General features: G+C 39.0%; 1 protein-coding gene across 1 annotated transcript; it reads left to right on the forward strand.

Moving 5' to 3' along the window:
- The first annotated feature begins 11,718 nt into the window (after positions 1 to 11,718).
- On the forward strand, positions 11,719 to 18,076 carry LOC141810691 (amphoterin-induced protein 2-like). Its single transcript, XM_074698452.1, has 2 exons — positions 11,719 to 11,968; positions 14,036 to 18,076. The coding sequence occupies exon 2, from the start codon at positions 14,106 to 14,108 to the stop codon at positions 15,618 to 15,620; it is 1,515 nt and encodes a 504-aa protein (XP_074554553.1). The 5' UTR covers positions 11,719 to 11,968; positions 14,036 to 14,105; the 3' UTR covers positions 15,621 to 18,076.
- The last annotated feature ends 6,193 nt before the right edge of the window (positions 18,077 to 24,269 follow it).

Raw genomic sequence — 24,269 nt, forward strand, 5'->3', positions numbered from 1 at the left:
TCTATATCAGTAATGATAATCAATTTTTGATATAAATAATATAAATATTAATCCTTGAGTGTCATTGTTACTTCAAGTGGAGACTGTGGAGAGGGGAGAAATTTCTGGTAATAGATTTATTGCCGTGAAACAGCACATTGTAAAACGGTTTTATACTTTTGTGCTAGTGTGTTATAATGAACTTCTTTTGTCAACGTCTATATGTGCTAATGTGCCCATGTTAATAGTAAGTTTATGCATCCAAGCCCAACAATAAGAAAGATGAAATCCTTGTGGAATGCATAACAACTGTAAATCAGACAAGATTAACTTCATTACATGTATTTGCAATTATTTTTTCAGACGATATGGTATATTATGCTGGTCCTCTGAAAGTCATACGTTTTGCATTGCTCACGAGGAGCTGAACCCTCAGTTACAAAAGGATTATCAAGAACACCACTGACTTGAGAAATTATATAGAAATAATTTAATCTCTTTTTCCTTGACTTCCCATCCCTCTTATTATCTTGTTAAAAAATCAGTGTGTGATTTCTCCTGACACTGGGGTACCTCAGGGTACATTTCTGAACCTCTTTTGTTTTTGATATACATAGATGATGTTTGGGATTTCAGGAAGCCAATAAGAAGGAGCAATCTATTTCCAAATGGTTTCAGAATAACAAAGAAACTCAATATAAATAAATCTGACTTCATATTCTGTGACAAACATAAGAAGTATACCAAGGAAAAAGCCAAAAATATTTACGGATTATCTTAAGTAAGTCAAATCTGTTTCATCAGATTTTCTAGTTGATGAAAAATAATCATTAAATGACCACATTGAATACATGTTCGGGTATATAATGAAGTTAATCAGTATTTTGAGTGAAGTTGGTGGATGGGTATATCTAATTTTACTTTTGTACATTTTGATTGATACGTATATTGTTTACTGTAATACTGTGTAGGCAGCTGCATGATGAGGATGTAAATGATTCATTTTTCCAAAAGCAGTGGCATCACAGAATTTTTTTTTTTTTTTTTTTTCTTGAGGGTGGCCAGATGGGGCCACTGAAAATCTTAGGGTGGCAAACAAAACCAGAGGCCGTAACTGAATTTCAGGATTTTTTTATGCTGCTCTGGTAAATCAACTGGTATAAAGTTGCAACTATGAGAATGTGGTTCTGGTTTCCTATTTCACAGCAAATGTTACTGATTTTATGTTGTGCATTAAATCTCACTGGTAGACTTAGTTCCAGTGTATATGCATAAACAACAGGTAAGAGATGGGGGCAGCAACTGTACCAGGGTGGCCACGTCTTTTTCCCTCTGGGTTTTTCCATGTTCCATTTTCCATACATGACTTTGTATCATTCATTGATTTTGGAAGTAATTTCACAGACAAAAATTTACAACCCTCAGTAAAAAGAAATATTGATTTTTGGGATAACAGAGTGGTATGAATAAATGAATGAATAATCCTTTTTTGAATGAAGTACATCACAGTAATACATTTTTATCAAACACTTAGATGCACATGTACTTAGTAGACATCCCATCCTTAATCCATGGGGGTTTAATATGGAGTTGGCCCACCCTTGGCAGCTATGACAGCTTCAACTCTTCTAGGTAGGCTACCAAAACATTTAGGAGTGGGTTTATGGGATTTTTTGACTCCACTCTTCCTAAAGTCCATTTGTGAGTCAGGCACTGATTAAGGGCAAGAAGGCCTGGCTCACAGTCTTCACTTTAAGTAGTCCCAAAGGTGTTCTGTTGACTTGAGGTCAGGACTCTGTGAAGGCCAGTCAAGTTCCTCCACCAAACTCACTCATCCATGACTTTATGGACTTTAGTTTGTGCGTTGGTGCACCGTCAAGTTGGAACAAGAAGGTAATCCTCAAATTGCTTCAATTAAGTTGGGAGCATGAAATTGTCATACATTTCTTGTTATGCTAAAGCAATAAGACTTCTTTTCAGTGTTACCAAGGGGCCAAGCCCATCTCCTGAAAACAAGCCTACGCTGTAATCTCTAAACTTTACACTTGGCTTAATGCGGTAACGCAAGCACCATTCTCCGGGCAACTGTAAAACCCTGACTCATACATCAGACTGCCAGACAGAGAAGTATGATTCATCACTCCAGAGAACATGTCTCCACTGCTCCGGAGTCCAGTGATGGCACACTTTACATCACTGCAGCTGACGCTTGACTCTGCACTTGGTAAAGTAAGGCTTGGATGTAGCTGCTTGTCAATGGAAACCCAGTCCATGGAGCCAAGTGCTCTGCTCACTGATCTTGAGCTTGTTTGTAATTTCACACAAAGTCTGGAGGTCTGTCGCTGGTGACTCTGCAGAGAGTTGGTGACTTCTGGGCGTTGTCTGCGTCAGTATGGGCTGACCCTGTTCTGTGATTTTACTTAGCCAGGCACTTCATGGCTGAGTTGCTGTTGTGCCAAATTGCCTCGACCTTGTGAAAATACCACTGACAGTTGACCGTGGAATATTACACCATGAGGAAATGAGCTCATTGGACAGTTGACAGCTTATCAAGGCGACCGATTCTTTCACCAACATTTGTAGAGGCAGTCTGCATGCCTAGACCCTTGATTCTCCACACCTGTGGCCATGGTGGTTTCTGTTACTTTTGGCAACACTATAGTGTATTTATATTATGTATTCCCCAATCAGAGACAAGGCTTTACCTTTAACCGTTGGGTTAAGGTTACCTTTCAAGTAAATCAATCAGCTGCCTCTCAAGGCAGTGATGGGTCATTTGCCACCAACAAACCACAAGGCCCCCCACCTCAAGAGGAAACATCTGCTGCCACAGTGCTGTTTGCTCTGCAGTTTAAGGTACATTTAATTATTTGAGTGTCCTTTGGCTTTGCTAACTGGACTACAGGCTTGTCTTTTTGGCTCAATACCAAACCATCAGGCTTAATGATTTACCTCTAATGACAAAATCCACTTCCAAACTACTCTACAAATGTAATCAGTATTGCGTATCCACAATTTTCATCATATTTTAGGATAATGTTACCTGTATAATGTTACATAAAAATAAAGTAAAACTGGATTAAAATGAATTCCCTCCTGTGAGACTGAAAAGGATTTAAAATCCTCTCCAATCTCGCTTCATAAAACCAAAGTTCGATGTCATCATGGCATCAAAGCGTCTCTTACCAGCTGGACAATAAGATTTATGCACTGTTGGTATCATAAACCAATCTTATAGTATTTTGAGATTTTAAAGACTGCCAAACATCAAGATGTATAAAGTGGCCAATGCACTGATATACAAATTATAGGGATGGTAGTACCTCGTGTTTCCACTGGAGTGTGCTGTTTCACTAAAAGAAGAATAGCAGATGGAGAGTTTTTGCAGATACAATGGGGTATTCTTAAGGAAAAGATTGTGGCTAACAGCAGCAAGAACTACACATCATTTGCCCTCTTTATCTGTTCAGTTTCAGTCACTAATTCATGAACCAATTAATCAGCCCAATGATATTCAAGAGCAAAACACCGTTTAAGTTCTGCAGCTCTGTACAGTTTGACCCAGTTTTGTAGTGGATTGTGACAGAGATGAGCCAGAACACTGACTCATGTGCTTTTTAATCCTGAGATTGCTTTGTTGTATGTGTGATAATAATAAAAAAAAAAAAGATGAGAAAAAACCTTTGCCAGTGTATTGTGAAGTCAGTTAATGGTGGTAGTGATACAAAGTTCGCATTTCATTCTTAACTAACTGCCGAGAGTGAGTGAGAAAAACACTGTTTTTTGACATTATTATTATTATTATTATTATTATTATTATTATTATTATTATTATTATTATTATAATTATTATTATTATTATTATTATTTAGAATTAAATTAAATTATTATTTAAATCACAACACGAAAGAACTGTTTCATGATTTGCCCCCTTGCATTAGCTTTGTGAAGTGGACTATGTCTTTTCAGCTCATTTTCACAGGTTCAGGCATAAAAGTCACTCAACCCCTTTGAGAATCAGGCTTGACCTCTTACATTTAGATTATTTGCATCTACTGACAAAATCCTCTTCCAAACAAATCTATCACAATTTTAATCGTCTCCACAATTTTCATCATATTTTAGGATCTGTATAATGTTACATATTTAAAAAAAAAAAAGACAAAAATTGGATTTAGATGAATTCCCTCCTGTGAGAATGAAAAGGATTTAAAACCCTCTCCAATCTCGCTTCATAAAACCAAAGTGCAATGTCATCATAGACAACAAAGCTCCTCTTAACTGCTGGACTTTCTTTTTTTAGCTGCTAAATGGAAATAAATGTTCTGGTGGCTCAAGATCTACCGCAAATCTCTTTCTTTCCCTCTTTCCCTCTTTCTTCCCATTTTCTTTCCTTCTTCTTTCTCTCTGCCTCTTGCTCATTCTCCACTCCATTGTTATTTTAATTGGTACTGGACTGCAGGATCAGTGCTATACGTTATTCCCTGGGAAATACTGCTCACATGTCATCGTTAGCTGCCAGCACTAAGTCCTGAATCTGTCAGTTGTATGAACATAACCAGCAGCAGCAGCACAAATATATTCCGTTCCAGAAACATGAAGGTCTTTCTCATTTATACACATCATGTCTACTTAGTTCATATTTTCATAGCTCATTAGCTAAAATGATCATCTTCGTCCCCTTTGATTTCAGTGATGTACATCTTTTTATTTTGAAATGGGAGAGACTGAAAATGATAACTAAATGATGAATATATCAAACTTAATCTGCAGGCTTCTTCATTCTGTTTGATCTTTGTTAATATTCCCTTCTCTGTAATGAGCATCATCTGCTTATTACGTCATCTGCAGCTGTATCAGCTCTTATTCTAATCTGCATCACTCTTCTTGTGCCTTTCAAAGGAAACATATGGTCCTCTTCACTGACGGTGTGCTTGCATGACTGGAAAAGGCTCAACAAACTACTTTCTGAAGGGAAAGTTTAAGGGAGAGAAAAAGAGCAGCCTGACATCACCGAGCAGGCTCAGCAACAATAGTGGTCAACGAGGGAAACTTCCTCAAGCCGTAAACATAAATAAGTTCCTCGTTGCATGAATGCCTTACTGTGGCAGCAGCAGATCATCTGTGCTTGATTAAAGGGAAAAGATTTCCATCACTAAAAGCACGTACTCAGGAAAAAAAAGAAGCTACCAACTAAATCAACTCGGACTTTGAAAGGTGCATTAGTGAGATTCGGCTTTAGCAGTTTAAGCTTTTATATCCTTCAGTAACTATTGAGCCCATCATAATTTCCTGCCTTTATATCATTTTTCATTTTCATTGATTAAAAGTTGCCACATACTTTGATTAAATCTAGAAAATAAATTAAGCTCAAACATATAAGTGTACAGTCATCGACATCTTCCAGTCACAAAGATCTGTCACTCTACATGGATCTGTCTCTGCTGACGTGCTCATACAGTAATTAACATGGCAGGTAAGTGCTGGGTTTAATTTTTAACACCCTAGTTTTAAATTACCCACAGGTGATGCACCTTATGCAGTTAAAAGGTTCAAAGGTCAAAAAACAGCCTGCACATATCTGCTTTGCCACTTCAGTTTCTGTTGATAATGACTGACAGTTTTTTTTGTGAGGGAAATTTAACATGTACAAATTAAATCAGAACATGAACACATTTACAGCGACTAGTTAGAATAACTCCCAGTGCTGCAGTGAAATTTTGATTCTTTATCATTTACACAAAAATTGTAGGTTTGAACAGTCCATTAGTACAAAGCTGTTTTTGATGCCACAGTAGTCCTGCATTGTACTACATGCATTATTTAAACCCACACATTGTCTTTCATACACATTCACACAGAGGAGGTGGGAGGCAGCTTTGAATTGAAGAGGTCATCAGCACCTGTATTTGTAGTGCAAAGCAACAGTGTTTGGTGTGTGAACACAAACACAGTATAGAGGCTCTATAGGCTGCACAGCTGTGAGCAGAAGTGAAACAGTTGAGGGAGTGTGTGTTATGTCATCAAGTGTTATAAAGGATGTAGTTTTTCCACATTTTATAGCTGTTGAGAAGGAAAAAATAAATCAAAACTTATCTTTTTTTTATCTACCTATCAATCCATCCTTCCTTACAGTCATTTATCCATTCATCATCTGTTCATTAGATTTAAATTCAACTTACATTTTATGAAGAGTTCATAAATGATAGATAATGTGTTTTTCATGCTCTGAGGATTTTTATTTCAGAGAAGTTAATCTAAAAGAAGCACAGAGTCCTAAGTTTGCCTACCATTTAAAACTCCCGAGGAGCTTGAATGGCATCAGCTTTAACCTTGCAGGGTTTCTTAAAAGAAATCATTTCCCTGCACAGGGAAAGAGTGAGATTAAAATTCTTCAATTGATTCACTTTTCACAGCTCCCAGTGTCTGTATAGACTTCATTTACAGCTTTACAGACTGTACTCTGCATGAGGCTGACGGACACGATAAATCAAATGAGCAATGCTTGTAATCACCACTTTGCCATTAACTACACAGTGTCTCTATTTTTTCCTAATTTCTACCTTTTGAATGTGTTTAGGTCGGCATCAGCTATGTACATTTTTCAAAAAACTGACACACCATTATATGCTTTATGGTTTGCTGTTGATGTGTTTGCACACACAGAACAAATGGATGGGTTTCCCTCTCCATCAGTGGGTTCATTCATCCCTCTCTGGTGCTGAAAAACCACACGTCAGGTTCATCTGCCCTGGCCTTAATCAAGTTCTGCAAATGGAAAACGAAAAACTGTAGGAAATTCATACCTAATGCCTTGAACTTATTAAGTGAATAGTTGTGAAACATTAATTTCCTTGCCTTTTTTCCATTTTCTAAGGGTTGAGCAGAGTTTCTATGGAAGTCTCAATAGAAAGAGAAAGAGAAAGAACAGTGCACTGGTACAGCTGTTCAGAAAACCATTAAAATGTAAGAAATAAAGAAAAAACTAAATACTTATAATCATCTATGATTTTGTGTCTAAAGCTTCTGGAAGGAGAAATCGAACTACCTTTTGTGGGAAAGACATGTAGATATCTGCTGATGTTCATTCTTTTAAAGTAACGAATGGCTGCTGCACACCTCGGGTGTAAAAGGGATGTAATTACAGACATTCTACTGTCAGGTGAGACAAGCAGTCACGGGTAGAGGCTGAAAGTAAAAGCCATAAGCCATGTGATTAGGTGAGGTGAAGGACTGAGTTCTGCACATTCTGTCGGCTTAATTATCTTTCAGTGCAGCTCATTCCACATCCCTGTTAACAGGAACAGAATTTTATCTGAAAGGAAGAAGAGGATCAGGAAAATGACGCTTCATTCATTCTTTGCATATCAGGGACATGACTGCATCATCTTGAAGCCACGATGGACACTGGCAAATTCCCAACAGGCCTCCTCCCTTGATGATCGGTGCCATGGAAACATACAGCAAGATGTTTGTCGTGGTGTCCTGGGAGGAAACCTCGTAATTACTACTGCGTTGTGATTAGACTGAAGTCAGGATTCTAAGACAGCAGCCCTCATTCTCATTTCTCTTTAAGCTAATGGAATGGTCTCATCTTTTAAAATGAGAATTCAATTGATTTTTCTCCCTTTCTTGGGTCTTGTTATTGACCAGTTGTGTGTGTGTGTTTTAATATATGTGTGAAGATCAACAAGATCAACCAAGGAAGCAAAAGGATGAGAGGAAAAAAACAACAGCCAGCGCTTCGATCTCACATCTAACAACCTTGACGGACTGATTAAGTAGAGAAAGACTTTCATGTGATTTGAAAGGAGCCATCTGCCCGTAGCACACAGGGCCACAGCGATAAACAGCCTCGAAAACACAAACAGTGAGCACTTTAGAAAATAAAGTTCCACGTGTCTAATGGGAAACATGTGGCAGCATTAAATGGATGAGGAAGCAGTCTGAATTTTGACTTCCAACACAGTGCAGCTCAAAAGTATTTTAAAAAATGAGTGGGGATTATATAAACCCTTTACACAGCTTAACACTGTCTGAAATATTTGGCTCAACAAGCAAATCCTGAAAGTGCATTCTGAGCTCAATCTTCAACAACACTGTGCAACCCAGCAACACTGCCACTGTGTCTCTGTTAGAGAAAATAGAAAAGACATCGTCAAGGTCACAGATGTTTAATTGCAACGATATTATCTCTAATTAAGCCAAATTGTCCTTGCTGGACCACTATTAGCTGCATCATGCTGCTGTGTACTGTAGGCAGGCCTGGCTGTCTCTGCAGGGATTGTGAGCCCCACAGCTTTTCAAGAGAACTATCTAAATCATTTAAATGAGCTGTCGTGCCTGTGAATAAAGACACGATTCTGTCGGACCAGAACCAATTAAAGGGTTTGAGGGTGCTGGATGGTACCCAGAGAAACTCCTCTGAGAATAGTCTGGATTCAAAGCAAATGCTGCCAGAATGTATATTCACTATATTTGGAAAACCATACAGCTCAGACCAAATGTTACAAAGTCAACAAAGAATGGACTGAATTCAAACAGCACTATAGGATCTGTTTGTGTTTACAATTTAAACATCAGGTACACCGTTGTGCTTATGTATATGTATTCTTATGTAAACATACAAGAGTCTTTATTTTTATTTATTTTTATTTTTCAGACCATTTCTGTCACATAAAGACTTGGAGAAAGTCATCCATGCCCTGATATCCTCCAGACTTGACTACTGTAACTCCTTGTATTTTGGAATTAACCAAGCATCAATACAGCGATTACAGCTTGTACAGAATGCCGCAGCCCGACTGCTTTGCAGACGTAAAAAAAGGGATCATATAACACCTTTATTAGCATCACTCCATTAGTTGCCTGTTCGTTTTAGAAATCAGTACAAAATTCTTTTGTTTGTTTACAAAGCTTGTCACAACACGGCTCCCAGCTATTTTACAGAGCTAATATCACCATACAGCACTGCAAGGCCCCTCAGATCATCACGCCAAGAACTCCTTACTGTACCAAGGTCCCACAAAAAAAACCCTTGGAGACAGGGCCTTTGCAGTTGCTGCACCGAGGCTGTGGAACGAACTCCCATTACATATTAGATACTCTGGCTCCCTGGACTGTTTTAAAAAACATCTTAAAACTCACTTTTATTCTCTTGCTTTTTCATGAGTTTATTTCCTTTCATAATTATGATGTCTTCCTGTAGAAGAACTTGTGTGTATGTATGTATCTGTGTCTGTTGATGAGTGTGTGCTGTCAGCTGCTGTCTGTGGTTGTGTGCGTTCATGGCCATGACTCCATCTAATAATGGCTATGGAAGTTTGTGTCTAATGTGTTTGTGCTGCCCTGACACATTAGCATTTTACGCTGTTCATTTGTCTCCCTTTTTATCTTATCATTTGGTGTTTTATACTTGCTATTGGCTCTTGTTGGGTTTTCCTTGCTGTTCAGCACTTTGGCTCAAACTCTGTTTGTATTTAAAGTGCTCTATAAATAAAGCTGATTTATTTATTTTTAATTTTTTGTGATGTTTCACTTTGAAGAAGAGAACTGGGTGGGGGTTATGGCAGGTGGGGGGTGGGCATCTTTCCAATTTTCTGAAACTAAAATATTTTAACAGCAATTGTAGAATGTTCTGTTCTAAAAAGACTTGGGAGACGACAGGTCATTTCTCATGGCTTCTTTATTCCGCCTCATGAACACACTTCACTTCCTCTTTTATTCAATCTCCTCTTATAATAACTCTCGGGTGCCCCCTAGTGGGCACATGTTCTATAACTGTGAACATCTGCACAGCAATATACTGAAAACTTGATCTATTTTATATATCCAGATCTTTGGATTATTTGACTGCTTACGTAGGGGCCGTTTACACGACAGTGGTTTTAGGGTGAAACGCAAAAGTTTTGTTGCGTTTCAGCCTCGCGTTACACAGAAACAGTGTTTTAACCGACCTAAAACGCAAACTTTTGAAAACGGCCTCCGGAGCGGGATTTTCCTGAAACGCTGGCGACACCGTTGTCGTGTAAACAGTAAGCCAGAGTTTTCAGTGGAAACACTGACGTCAGACTCCACCTCGCGCGAGTGCATACAACAGAACAACAGTACGGTTGTTACGATCGTTGCAAACTACTGTGTTGTGCTAGTGCTGCTCAATTTACTGAATCTGCTGACTGTCTTTAAGAAAAATGAGCATCTTTTGCTTCAATTTTTAACTTAGTATTCACCAATGAACCAGATGATCGGCTCAACTCTACTTCTGAGGAGATCTCCCAAAAGCGGCTTCTGGACAAGACAGTTATAGCGCCACTTACAGGCCTGGCATGCTTACTACAGCGTTTCCAGTCCCTCTGCATTTCCGTGTAAACACAGATTATTTCACTGCGTTTTAGCGTTTTCAGATGAAACGTTGTTGTGTAAACGGGGCATTAATCACAGTATTAAGATCTGTCTGGATTCAAGTTTATGTATCTTGTTTATAAAATACCGTATGTTAGTGCTGCACACTGGTATGGTACACTGGCATGTTCTTTCTCAGCAGCCTTCCTCACACAGTCCAAAAACAGGCTCATTAGGCTGACTGGTTGCTCTTAATTGTCTGTACTTATGACCGTGTGTATGGATGGTTGTCTGTCTCTATTTGTTTGCTCTGTGATTGGCTGGAGACCTGATCAGGTTGTACCACACCTTGTGCCCAAAGACAGTTGGGAGAGCCTCCAACTCCCTGCCAGGAAAAGTGGTTAAAATAATGAATGATGTTCCGTATTAAAATTACCACGATGAATGCGATATAAGACTGTCCAATATTACACACACCCCTAGCAAACATTTTACCATTTTGTTCTGTTTCTGCACTTCTGTGGCCCAAATATCTTCTTTGCTTTTGTTGCACACTTGGACAAATGAACAACATTCCAGGCGCGCTTGGGTTTTTAGAATTAACTTTTATTTTACTCTGTAAATACAGAAACACAAGCACAGGGATTCAACATGGCTGCATACTGCCTTTCACCCTGGTCTAGTAAATGACACGCATGCACCCGTGCATCCTAAAGACCCCAAAGCTGCCCCAAAAATGCCTGTGTGAGCTTTGTTAATTTTAACCACCAAAAATTACTAAAATATTACATTAGTGCCTGAATATTCATCTCTTGACAGCTGAACAAGATGTAGTACAAAATCACAAAAACAAACATGACAGTAGGGGGGTGTCCGTGTCCATATACATGTTTCACACCATTTTTATGGGTCCCAAACTTTTATTAAAGTGTACAACCAGCATACCCTACAAATTCTTGCATGACATCTTGTGCTACTGCTGTAACATTTCTGCTGTGAAAGTATCAGTTGTTCTTAGCATCACTGATTCAGGGCTAAAATTGACCACTGCAGCTTTAATCAGCTGTATGGCTTCCTTTATTCATGGTCTACTGTTTCTAAAAGAGCATTAGAGACGTTCACTTTTTCACCTGAATGAAAATATTTATAGATCTGGCAGAAGTGACAGGGTCTGTTTCTTTACGCAGCTTATAACTTGTTTTGACCAAAACGTCAGAGAGGGAGTGAAATAAATCCACACGTGGCGTGAAAAGCATTCAGTTTTCAGGCTTTGTGCTGATGATGCTGCTTCCTCTCCCACCACGCCTTCCCTCTTTTCTCAGCGTCTGTTCTCCTCATTTTGGCATCATGCGTTCTCACTGGATCCGCTGCTGATGTGTCCCCCATTCTCATAGCGACCCCTCCCACCGCTACATGCGACTCGACCTGCAAGTGAATAGAGCAGCTGCGGCTTCCTTCTTTACGTCAAACACTCCGAGTAGTCAGTTATGAGGAGCTGAACTTAAAGAACAGCGATTCAAGTTCTCTGTAGGAAATTTGGAGCCGTGTAAGGGACGCGGTCCTGCATCGCGTCCGGAGAGCGCTCCTGGATGCGAAGCTAGAGGCAGAGGAACTGCTGGTTTGAAGAGGAAGCTGCGTGGGCGTCAAGGTGAGCTGTGGGTTTCCACTGTTTTGTTTTGCTTTGCTTTCACTCATATCATGAAAACCTGCTTGTAAACGCTTCACAAGAGCAGACAATGAGCACAGTAAAATAACATTAACACGAGAATGAATGACCTGAATCACTGATATACATTTTCCACAAATCCTGTAACTTAAATTTTCTGTTTCCATTCTCTACTCTCAATCTATTTTACAAATAGATTTTCACGTTTGAACAATTCAACCAGGGTGGTCTCACTGAGATCAAAGAGCTGGTGCTTTATAAAGTCCTAAACAATTATTTACAGTTGGTTGAAAATGGCTCATAAAAATTCATGTGGCCTTTTCAAAAGTTCTATTTTCTGTGGCTCACAGTCCACATTCACCCTATCTTCAAATGTCTGATGATTAGAGCCACAACACTTCATGATCTGTTGGATGAGGATTGGTTTTGTGGCATCAACATCTGTTAAATGCTTCTTAGCCACGCTTTTGCGCTTCTGTAGTCCTTATATCACAGAAGTTACGGGGAAATTTCAAACACTTTTTATTCATTTTTTTGTTATTATTTTTGTCCAATATTCTGGGTTTACCATCAGCTGAATAAAAGGCTGTGATAAACAAAGATAGATCACTCAAGAAAGAAAGAAAGAAAGAAAGAAAGAAAGAAAGAAAGAAAGAAAGAAAGAAGGAAAGAAAAAAAAATACTGTACTTTGTTTTAGACCCATAGCTCTGTATCAGTTTATAGGACAATATAAGACAAACAAATGATTAAATCAGGTGATAAACTGGAACAGAAGTTTACAGTGTTAGCAAAGACAAGGAAAGTACTGAATGTGCCCAGAGTCAGCTGCTTCATGATTTCATCTTCAGAGTAAATTAATTGGCGCATAAATTTGTAGATAAAATTCCTCAGCACAGCAGGTAACAGGGACATTATGAGAAACAAACACAACTTGCACTCATGCATGTCTGCAGTTTGTAAACGATGGAGAAGATTATGCGCTACTTGTAGATTTCTCATTTCATTTTACTGCAACTGCTCCACAAATGAGCAGCATAAAACAGACTACGCCACGCCCTGAACAGCATTGTTTGAACATCGTCTGTACACATTGGAAATTTGCCTGCCAGCATATGAGCCTGTGCATACAGTTTGTAACACTAACGCTGGAGATGACTGAAAGCAGCGTCTGATCTTATTTGGCTCTTAAAATCATCATGATGCTCTTTTTACTGTTATACTTGATGTTGTGCTGCAAACATAACTAGAGCGATTTCTGACTAGTCCCTGTAAACCAGCACTGTAAGTCATTAGCATACATTAAGGAGAAGTCCTTATGTTAAAGAAGAGAGGTGACAGATTCCACCTTGTAGTGCCCCATTAGTCACTAAGATGCATAACTCATACTTTATCAGACTCACTTAGTTTGATGCAGGTACCAGAAACGTAGTATTCTGATCAGTTAAGGAGGAACATTTTATCATGATTTTCTGTGAAGTTTTTACACCTGTGTTTGCTAACAGTTTTCTACTGTGCATAAATACACACATCTGTACTTTGGTCAGTCTTTAGACCAAATTGGTGGTCTGTGATTGTAATGTATTCTTGTAGCCAATCTAAAAGAACCAGTTCTAACTCTTTGGAAGTATGCCAGCCAGACTAATGAGTCTATAGTTAAATATCCTGGGTATTTAGGCAGCTGTAGCTGATAGATTGGATTGGTTGGAGAAACATAGTATGACTCAACCACATGTTTGGATTAAGTTACACTTGCTCTGGTACTTTCTGTAACAGTTCCGTGTAGATAATACCAGTGACCATCACTGATGTTATGATTTGGATGTGGATTATTATTCATTTTTAGTGACACACATGTACTGTTATAATCTGTATAGGCTCACTTTTTTCTAATCCATGAAAGTCAGTTTCACTTATTTTATGGTCAAGCAGATCAGGAACTCTTCAAACAGCTTCAAAGGTGCAGGTTGTAAATCTGTTGTATATTGGTTTAACTTTCCCAACTGATTTCTTTCCTCTCTGCCCCTCTCATCCCCCGTCCACTACCAAAGGTGAATAATCCTGACATGTGTACACCCAGTGAGACGGTAACCTGAGACGCCATCCTGAGGGAACACCAGGATGCATCCCACCGTGTCACACCTTTCTAGCAGGACCGATGGAGGCAGATGTTGGAACCTTGCTTCTGCAGCCTTTCTGCTCTCTGTGTGTCTGGGATTCCCATCCTTTGTGGCTACTTGCCCGCTGTACTGCCTTTGTGCCAGTGACATCATTTCCTGCAGTGGTCGCAATCTGACGGTGCCACACTTTGACTTCCCAAGCTATGGCACACGGCTTGACCTGAGCCACAATGCCCTTACTGTCCTGCCTGTGGACTGGATTTCTCAGCCGTTGGACCGGCTTACTACACTGGTTCTCAGCATGAACTACATAAATCAAATTGAAGTCAATGCCTTTGTTGTGACACCACATCTTCTCCAGCTGGACCTCTCTTCAAACCAACTTACAGTTCTGAACTCATCTATCTTTACTGGGCTAAAGGAACTGAAAGAGCTGCTGCTGTTTGGCAACCAGATCACCCAGATTATTCCAGGGGCCTTCAGCAATCTTTACAGCCTAAAGGGGATCTACTTCTCTGGGAACCGACTGGTGGATTTCCCCTTCGGCCTTTACTGGGAACCTGGTGGACCTCGTAACCTGACCTTTCTGGATCTTTCAGACAACAGGCTCTCAAAGGTTCCTGTCCAGAGCCTGCTGTCTCTCAGCCAGAGAAGTGGAATTTATTTGCAGGGAAACCCCTTGGTCTGTGACTGTGCTGTGCTTGCCATGATGGAGTACTGGATGTGGAAACAGTATCGCCCCATGGTAGACTTCAGAGGAGAATTCCCATGTAAGGACAGTTTAGGACCAGGGTCTAATTGTAGCCAAAAGGTCACATCTGACATGCCCTTTGAGGCAAAGACTTACCAAGTACAACCTGGAAACTGGTTGAGAGTACCATGTCCAGGGTTTGCTTTGCCAGTCCAGGAGAGGCTGGTGGTGTTCTGGGTCACCCCAAGGACTGTGGTGAATTCATCATCTGATGATCCTAATGCTCGCTTAAAAGTTTACCCCAATGGTACCATTGAAATTCGGGGTGCCTTGATTGAAGATTCAGGAACTTTTGGGTGTGTAGCAGTACGAGGGCGAGGCTACCAACCCATTGGGTTTCCAGAAGTCAATGTGGTGGTCGGGAACGCAAGCACTTCCTCCTCCAGTGGCTTTACCCCTCGCAGCGGTGCCGAGCACTTCAACACAGCTTTCACTACGCTGGCTTCCTGTGTGATCAGCATTGTCCTAGTGCTTTTATATCTCTACCTCACTCCCTGTCGATGTCGGGACAGCCGGGGCGGTGGAGCCAGAGGGCGTGGGGCGCGAGCCATCATCCTGTGTTCTGACCCCAGAGAAGTAGAGTCAGAACAGCGGTCAAATGGAAAGAGGGTTGCTTTCCTCGAGCCTCAGTCTGAGGACCTGACTGATACTGGTAGCCCAAAACCACCAGCACTGAACACAGGTCATGTTACCACTGAGGGAATTCTCAAGAATGGAAGTAGGACAGTGGGCCAGACTCTTACAGACCCAGCTCAAATGGCATAGCAGGGATAGCTTTACACATTCCAGCATTCTTACAGTCAGGATCCAAGAATATTTATATTGTTTGTTCAAGTACACCATGAAACATCCCCTTCAAGTGAAGTCGTGGTTTGAAATTATTGTAAGGTAGCTTGTTTTCTTGAATATGGGTGCTTGGGTGTCAAAAACAGACATGTCATTTTGTAAACTGAATTTGTATGTCTCAATTGTAAATGGTCTGTTTTTTGTAGGAGTTCACCCTGTTAATGAGGGAAACTGTTACTGCAAAGATCACAAGGGTTGTATACATGTGGGTGTTGTTTTGAATTAATCACACCTGATTTGATAATCTGCTGGTGGCACTGACAGTTATTATTCTGTACAGCCTGTAAATTGTGAATACTGCTATCAAAGTGACCCTTGTTATTTTTAACTTTCTGTGTCTGTACTGTGTAACTTATCACTTTCAAAATATGTCTGTGTGTGAAATTATCTGTCTGTTTAGGCTGTGTCTGCCGCGCACCCTCTTTAAATTATATAAACTCTTTGAAAAACAGCACAAATCATACACGGAGAAGGGCTCTGAAGAGTTGTGAAAAATTTGTGCAATGCTGGAAAGTTAACTCTGAGGGGATATCTCTGAACAGACAGGATTATTTTACAATAGGTTAGCATCAAGACTGGACATAAACAGAGAATTCCAGAGAGTCTGAGTCTCTCAGAAGTAAAGATAAGAAGAGGCTCACTGAGGTTCTTGGAAAGAGACTGTGTGAGCAAATAGTTCTGTGTATAAAATTCACAAAGAGTTCATCTACATCATCTACAGTCAGTAATATTAGGCAGGTTACAGACTTTTGTACAGAAGAGATAAGACCCTGTAGCCATATAAGTTGATAGTGAGCTCTGAGCCCATAGGGGGTCTTATTAACAACCAACCGCCTTCTTGCAAGCACACTGATCAAAAGCCAGCATCTGGGATTGATTTTGTAGCATCCAGGCAATTTCTATTGTCAGGGAATACTTTGAAAAATTGCAGCAAGACAATTCTGAACCTGATGCTGTGTGTCCTTCGACAGCATGGCTCCACAGTGATAGGGCCCAGGTCCAAAACTGTCATTTTTGAAGCCCTGACTTATCACACATAGCTCATTGGAATTATTTGGTGCATCATGAATTCAAAAATAAGATAAGGCACCCTAGACTGTTATGGAGCTGAAATACTCCACCAGCAATGAATGGGACAACATTCCAGTTTCACTCAAGAAACTTGTTGCCTTGGATCCTCAACACTTAAAGGAAGCGTTAATGTAAGCGAGTGGTAAACATGCACCTGTACCAAATGTATGTCAAAAAAAAAAATCCAACTTTTGAGACGTGTTGTCTTTGTACTAATATTATGTAACATTCTACACTGCATCCCAATTACTTTTCAGGAGCGCAGTTAAAGACAGTTACATGAACACATACTTCTGGAGCTTCACATCGCTGTTTCATTTTCCATTACAGAGACCCCATTCAAAAATGTTTTTTTTTTACATCCATGATATGCTCCACACAATTAAAAAAGGCAGGCATGCTTTAATAAGCTGAGCAAGAGTTCACAGCTTAAGTTCAAATAACGATTGTCGATACAAAGGCCTATCAGATGCAACAGACACAGTTTGACTTAGAGACCAGAACTACACTTCTTAAAAAAAAAAAAGGTCTGGTACCCAGATCTTGTTTTTTTTAAAGCGTACGTCAGTTGATATGTCCTCTAAATTTAATAATTTGGCATCAGAAATAATTTGAAGGATCAAAGAAAATTAATACTTTAGAATCATTGTTTTATACTGTCAAAATTTTGCAACAGGATATTTTGTTTTATGATTCACTGATACTGAAACTTTGACTTAATGGCAAAGGGTGATTTGAACAGAATTGTCTAACAATGGTACGGATAGCTGCAGTAAAACAAGCTCCAAAGCAAAAACAAAACAATTAGTTCCTTGTTTGCACAGCAGGTTTTGATGCACATCTCTTCAAAGAATTCAGAGCTTCAGGTCGAGGCCAGTCTACCTGGAGCTGATACACATCATCACAGTAGACACCTGTCAAACTGACTTATGTTCATCCTGTGTAAATGTTCCCTCTTGCTCAATCCACACAGGTTTTATCACCACCGCTCAGCTTTACCAAAAGCAAAATCCAGGCGGGATTGACTGTTATCAGTTCAGACAGGAGGGGTCTTTGAGCCTGGCAACGATGCCCCAGTCAGCCAAGATTCATGTCACAGAAACCAGAAGAAAGTTTGCCAGCTCCCCCAAGCCCACAGTGACCCACATTCCCCTGTCCTCCTTTTGTTTGATTTTCTTAGGTATGTGGAGTCATTTTTAGTGTGCCATGAGGCTTGTTAAAGCTTTCTTGGTCTTACACTTCCATGCTTTCACTGTCTGAATATTAACTCTTTCCCCCGTTCCATCAAATGCACAATGACTTAAGTAGAGCAGTCAGGGTTACTCTTTTTGACAACTTCAAGGACTGATATTTGTTAATGGTTGAAATAAAACAATTCAGTTTAAAGAGAAGTTGTTGGGTTTTTTATTTAATCATTTTAACAGTGATATTAGGATCATCTACTTTTTCATTATGTTAGACTCTCCACTTGGATTCTGGTGGTCAAATGTTTTTTGGATCAAAATAAAAAAAGAGGCAGATAGGGTGAAAAATGAAAAGTAGTGTTACATCAGAAGGATTTAAGCATGACAGATAACCTCTTAGTGAGTCAACAAATCATATTTCAGAAATCCTCTTACATGCCTATTTATGTCCTGTGGGAAAAAAAAACAGCCATTTTCTTGTGCACTTCCTGGTCCGTACTTTCCCGGAAAGACATTAGATATGATTGGACAGTAATTCAAGGGAGATGTCCGGTGAGGACTGAGGGAGACTTTAATGTGATTGAACAGAGATCTCTGGCAGTGATGAGCACCGCTGGGACTAATTTAAAGATTCTTCTGCGTCCCCCTTGACAAGTGCTTTTTGCAGGTCAAGAAAATGACATATGGATTGTTGTGAGTTATTTCAGTCCTGTGCACAAAAGAAGCTAAAAGTTAATTGGTCGGTTGACTCATCATTTCTCAAATGAGGAAAATATGAGTCACAAAGTAATTGTAAAAGTTGCCTCTCACTCCAGATGAAATGTAGTTTGTCTTATTTCTTGCAAAAATTATCTTACTATAAGCCTCATTCACTAACAGGATCAGAAAAATATCTTATTTCAAAAAATGACACCTGAATCTGCAAGTACATTTTTCTTATCCCACATGCAGATTTTACTTACCTTCTCACCATAATGTTATAGCAATGTTTGTACAAGCAGCAAAATGACTCCATATACTTTTTACTAAATATTTATATAGAACAAAAGGTTTTTGTTTATGATTCATGATCATAGCTGTGTTGGTCTTAACCCAACAAAGCAAAAGGTTGTAGAGTCTTTGTGCCAAAAACAATAATTCACCTTCTTCACCTTCTTTCTGCTAACACTGCTCCAGTTTTAATATGAAAAAAGTTATTTTAAGGCTAGAATATCAGCTGCTTGCTAACCTCCTTTTCACAGCCAAATTTTACCTGCAGAGTTCTTAACAGAGAATATCAACTTCTTTTCAGGGGTAATTTTTACCTAAAACCAAGGCACCAAAATCATGTTCAAAGAAACAATCAGCCCTGTTGCTCATCACTTCATTTTACCACATAATTCATGGACAGGTATCAGTGTGAGAGTGACACTATTTTAAAACATATATTTTTTCACAGTGCCCATAAGAGCTGTTTGTATCCCTTCAAATTGTCAGTGGAGAAATGTTCCAATTAGTTGAAGATGAAAAAAAAATTAGTCAAAGAGGAAAGTAAAATATTACAGGGTGCTATAGAATCACATTACATTGTCTTTTGTGAACTTGAGCCTTTCTCTCCTAAGTGTCACCTTCTTCTTCATCATCATCATCACTGTAACAACTCAAATAATGATAATAAAATAATTTCACTTTGACACTTTGACCCCAACTGCAATAATCAATCATTTTGTTTCCAACCCTATTATCAACATTGTACAATTCTGAAATACAAGTATGAGACCTAAGTATTAATATCTATATAAAAGAATTGATCCAAGACAGGATGAGACAAAGCCCTGCAGGTAAGATGGGTCTGGATCTTATCCTGTCTTTGTGTGTTTATAATATATAACACAGTATAGTCCAGACTAGCTCTTTTTGTAAAGCATCTTGGCATGACATTTGTTATGAACTGACCCTTTATGAATAAAGATTAAGTGATTGATAAATCAGGCAAAGGCATGTCTACAGACTGGGTACATGGCCTCCATACCTGGTTGCCGTAGGGCAGGGGTCACCAATGTTGTGCCCGTAAGAACCACTTGAGGTGCCCGCGGGAATGCACTGGTCACAATGGAGCTCCTGACTAGCATCATTGCTGTGTAAATGATATAATTACTGTTGACCTGTGAGCACAAGTGAAAAGAGTCTTTTCACATGGTATTACCACTTCTACTATGATTAATGTTATGAAAAACATTATACATTACACAAAAACACTGTTGACAGGATTTTAACATCTATACATTGCTTTAGTGCTTAAAGTTAAAGTAATATATATATATATATATATATAATACATATAAATGATCATACATTTGACACGTGTCCACGTTTACTTACAATATAAACACATGCCACAAGATGGGTCCACATGGTTAAAGTATTTTGAGGACTGAGGTCTTTCAGATGATGTGGCAGTTGTGTTTATATTCAGATAGCAGTATACTGTGGAAGTACTAGTAGCCATTATGTTTAAAGAAGTGTAATGCAGTTTATGTAGCAACAAAATATTAGAATTTCATAACTAAATCCTGCAAAAACTTCAGGTCCAGAGGCATTAAATCTCCTCTGTGCCTGATATAAATATAGTAATTTCCTGACTCCATAATTCAAAAGCTGCAGCTGGAGGAGTGTAATGGATGTGTGGGTTGCTGCTGAAATAGGAACTGTAATGTGAACACATTCAGCCATTTAGCCAACTGTTTAATTAACAGGATTTTATCCATGTCTGCCTCTTACCTTTTCTAGCACCAGTCAGATACAAAACTATTCCTTGTGGTCCTTAATATCATTGTGAGACGCAGCTGTATGACTTTTCTTCTTTTAAAGTAAGATCATGCCCTCTGAGGATCAGTCGCTGTATTACAAGATGAGACAAAGTCTTGCAGGTAAACCTTTTTATGACTGTTTCATGCCTGTATTAAGTGGGATCAGACAGTACATGGGGTCTGGAATAGGACAGAGAGTGTGAGGAATACAATGTTACACCACTGGGAGGACTTCAATCTCTGTGGAGCTAGTAATTTGTGATATTCTTTCAACCCCAAGATTTTGCTCTTCATTCTGTAACTATTGGAACAGAATGTTCTTTTCTTGCAGCAAATGGTTGGAGACTGTTTAAAGCACATGACAGGAGCATACATGTGTAGATATTTGTGCAGCCCCATTGGGATTTTACCCTAAAGTTCTGGTGGCTCTTTGCACATGTTGTAGATGGCGACTATTTTCAGTATACATGCATAAAACACTACCTTTAATAAATGCATTACTTGCTTTTTCATATACTTCTTTTTTCAAACATGTTAAAAATAAACATTGCTGATGCCATCAAGTTTTTATTATAAATAATTTAAACAAGCAATTTGTGTCTACATGTGTGCATGCCTACAGTTCCTTATGGACCTATATGGATCTAATGCCCAGCCTTCCAGATAAAAACAGAATATTGTGAACGTAACAGCTTTTTGGTGTTAGGTTCTATAAACACTGTGAAAACTTGGCATAAAAAATGAGAAGTGGTATAACATCATTCAGAGTTGAGTTTCTTTTGAAATGTATTTTCACTAATTTTGTTTATTTTCCCAGTAATTGTCCACAGAACATTTGGACTTATGTAATGTGTATTTGTTAGGCTTTATGCTGGCTTTTGGTACCCCTTTTGTAGATTTTCATTAAATATTTCATGATACAGCTCTAAAATATCTTTTTTTCACACATTGGTGCTTTATAAAAAATAATAATAATAAAAAACAGAAAGAAATCTTATTTCAGCCTCTAACTGAAACTTTTTGTTTTATCTGCTCTCTATTAAAGGCTCCCAGTTCCCCCTACCCCCTTCCATCTGATTTGCCAGCCTTGTGGAGGCCTGTCTGGGAGCAGATCTCTAGGCAGACCATGGTGTTTGAGGCCCCTCCCCTCTAACGTGTCATTAATCAGCAAGAAGATCCTAATGATGATCTCATCGTTTCAGCAAGTCTCATGAGAATCTTGCCCTATTCTTAGAACATGCTGTTTTGAGCCATTTGCAGACTGTTTTTGAGATGTTCACATGTAAAATATGTAACATTTTGATATCTGCACACTTTTAGTATTTAATATGTTTGATGTTCAGAAACAGAATATAGTTTTCAATCAAGGTGGTAATCCATGTGTATGAAGATTTGGTACCCCACAGAGGCAGTAAGTAAAAAAAAAAAATTGTTTAAAACCATTCAAACAGAAAATTCTGCCAATATCAGGAAGTAGTGTTCTCATGAGTGCAAAGGTCATCTTAAAAAGTACTTGAACATTATTTTAGAGGCTCAGACTGATTAAGTCCTTGAGCTCAGAACAGAAGAGCTTAGAGGAGAGAGACACAGCTTCATCAACTAATATGCTTCAGTTGAAGGAGTGCATCAGCAAGAGTGGAGGAGGCAGACAGGGAGAGAATGTGATTCAGTGCTTAGTGATGTGAGCTATTTGTTGAAGGGATGAGTGTTCATCCAACAATAAAAAGAGGAATTGTAATATGCTTGTAAATTGGAGACAGACTAACTTCAAAGCCACAAAAGAGAGGACATCGGGTTTGTAGTTTTTTTTTTTTTTTTGATGAGCTCATTTGAACTTCATTGATTAATGCAGCTGCAAATAAAATTTGAGATGCTGTTCACAAGAGATAAAACAATTATTTTCTCCAATTTCAACAGAAAAACTTTCAATGATGATTGCAGTGTCAAAATCAAAGGCAGTGAATCTTCTTAGAGACAGAGTTTGAAACATAGTGTGAAAGTTTAAAGTTATAAGAACAATGGCTACACTACCTGGATGTTGGAGAGGAAGCTAACAACTACTGCCACCATGAGGCTGGGGGGTCAAAAACCCCTGAGTGACTGCAAAAGACCTGCTGCAAAACTTGGTGGCAGCAGGATGACATATACTCAAAACCATAAAAATAAGCTTCAGAAGATTTGGGAGTCACTTTTGTGTAGCAATTAAACAAAACTGAATCTTTTGGGCTTATGAATCATATATATGTTTGTAGGAGGAAGAATGAACCTTACTGTTTGTTGTTAATAACACCCTGCCTACAGTGAAGCATGGCGGTGCCTTGGTGATGCTCAGGGGCTGCTTTGTTTATTTTGGAGCGGAAAACCTGCACTGTGTGGAGGGCAAGATAGATTCAATCAAGAATCATCAAATCCAAGGAAAACTTCATGTAATCTATGTGAAAGCTGAAGCTTAGGTGTTGAACCTTTCAACAGGACAATGATCCAAAACAAAGCTCAAAGTATGTGGCCATCATAGTCGCCTGATTTGAACCCCAAAAGAAAATCTCTACTGGGATAAAGATGGTGGTTGGTATGGCAAACTTAACAGTAGTAAACTCATTCACTACCCGCGAGGAATGGGTTCAGATTCTTACTGAACACTACTTGAGCTGTGTTGATGCTGGTCATGCATCACATTTGCAGCTGGTTTGAACAGCAAACAGGTGCCTTTCATAAAGGATCTAATTCATTTCTAAAACGGAAATAAAAGGGCACTTTTTACAAAAATTGTAAAGCAACTGATTTTTTAATAATTTATATTATATAATTGCGTATTGCATAAGAGAAACTGCAGTATCGATCGGATACCAATACTCATCTTGGTATCAATACTATCGATATTTAGATCGATACGCCGACCCCTAGAGAAGAGTCTGGCTTCATCAATTTTACCCGTACAGTGAAGTCAAACTACAATGATTCAATCTAACTTTCCTAGTAAACAAGCACTGGGCAAAAACTGATTTATTGACAACAGTTTAACTGCCACCAATATGGTATTTTGACAAATTACCAAGAAGCTAACTGGTTTTATGTTTAACAGGGACAACTTCACAGCACTTTGGTTCTTACAAAAAGGGAGGATACACCAGTGGGACTAACGCTATAACTGGTACTGGTAGTGAGGCATCCACCACTCTGTCTTGATGCTAAAATAGGAAATGTGAAGCTTTAATACAGGGGGGACAAATGGAAGGAATGCGTCGACCCCTGATAGTCCTGACCCAGATTCCATGAGAAGAACCAGTGAATGGAATTCTTATCTTTGAAATTATTTTCCTTTGGATATAGACATGATGACAGCTCACCTTTGAAATTGTTTCATCAAATATTTTAGCACAGATACAGGCAGGATATGAGCTGCATATCATCATCATGTTATAAGGCTGTATTGTACAGCCTCTGTGACATTCCTGTACAGAGGGAATGCCTGTGTGCCCTGGAATTAGCCGAATGCCATCATAAGGGTAGGGAGAATGCAATAA

This window comes from Halichoeres trimaculatus, unplaced genomic scaffold, assembly GCF_033239565.1.
Source record: "Halichoeres trimaculatus isolate MK-OKI-2021-1 unplaced genomic scaffold, fHalTri1.1 fHalTri1_scaffold_21, whole genome shotgun sequence".
Lineage (NCBI taxonomy): Eukaryota > Metazoa > Chordata > Actinopteri > Labriformes > Labridae > Halichoeres > Halichoeres trimaculatus.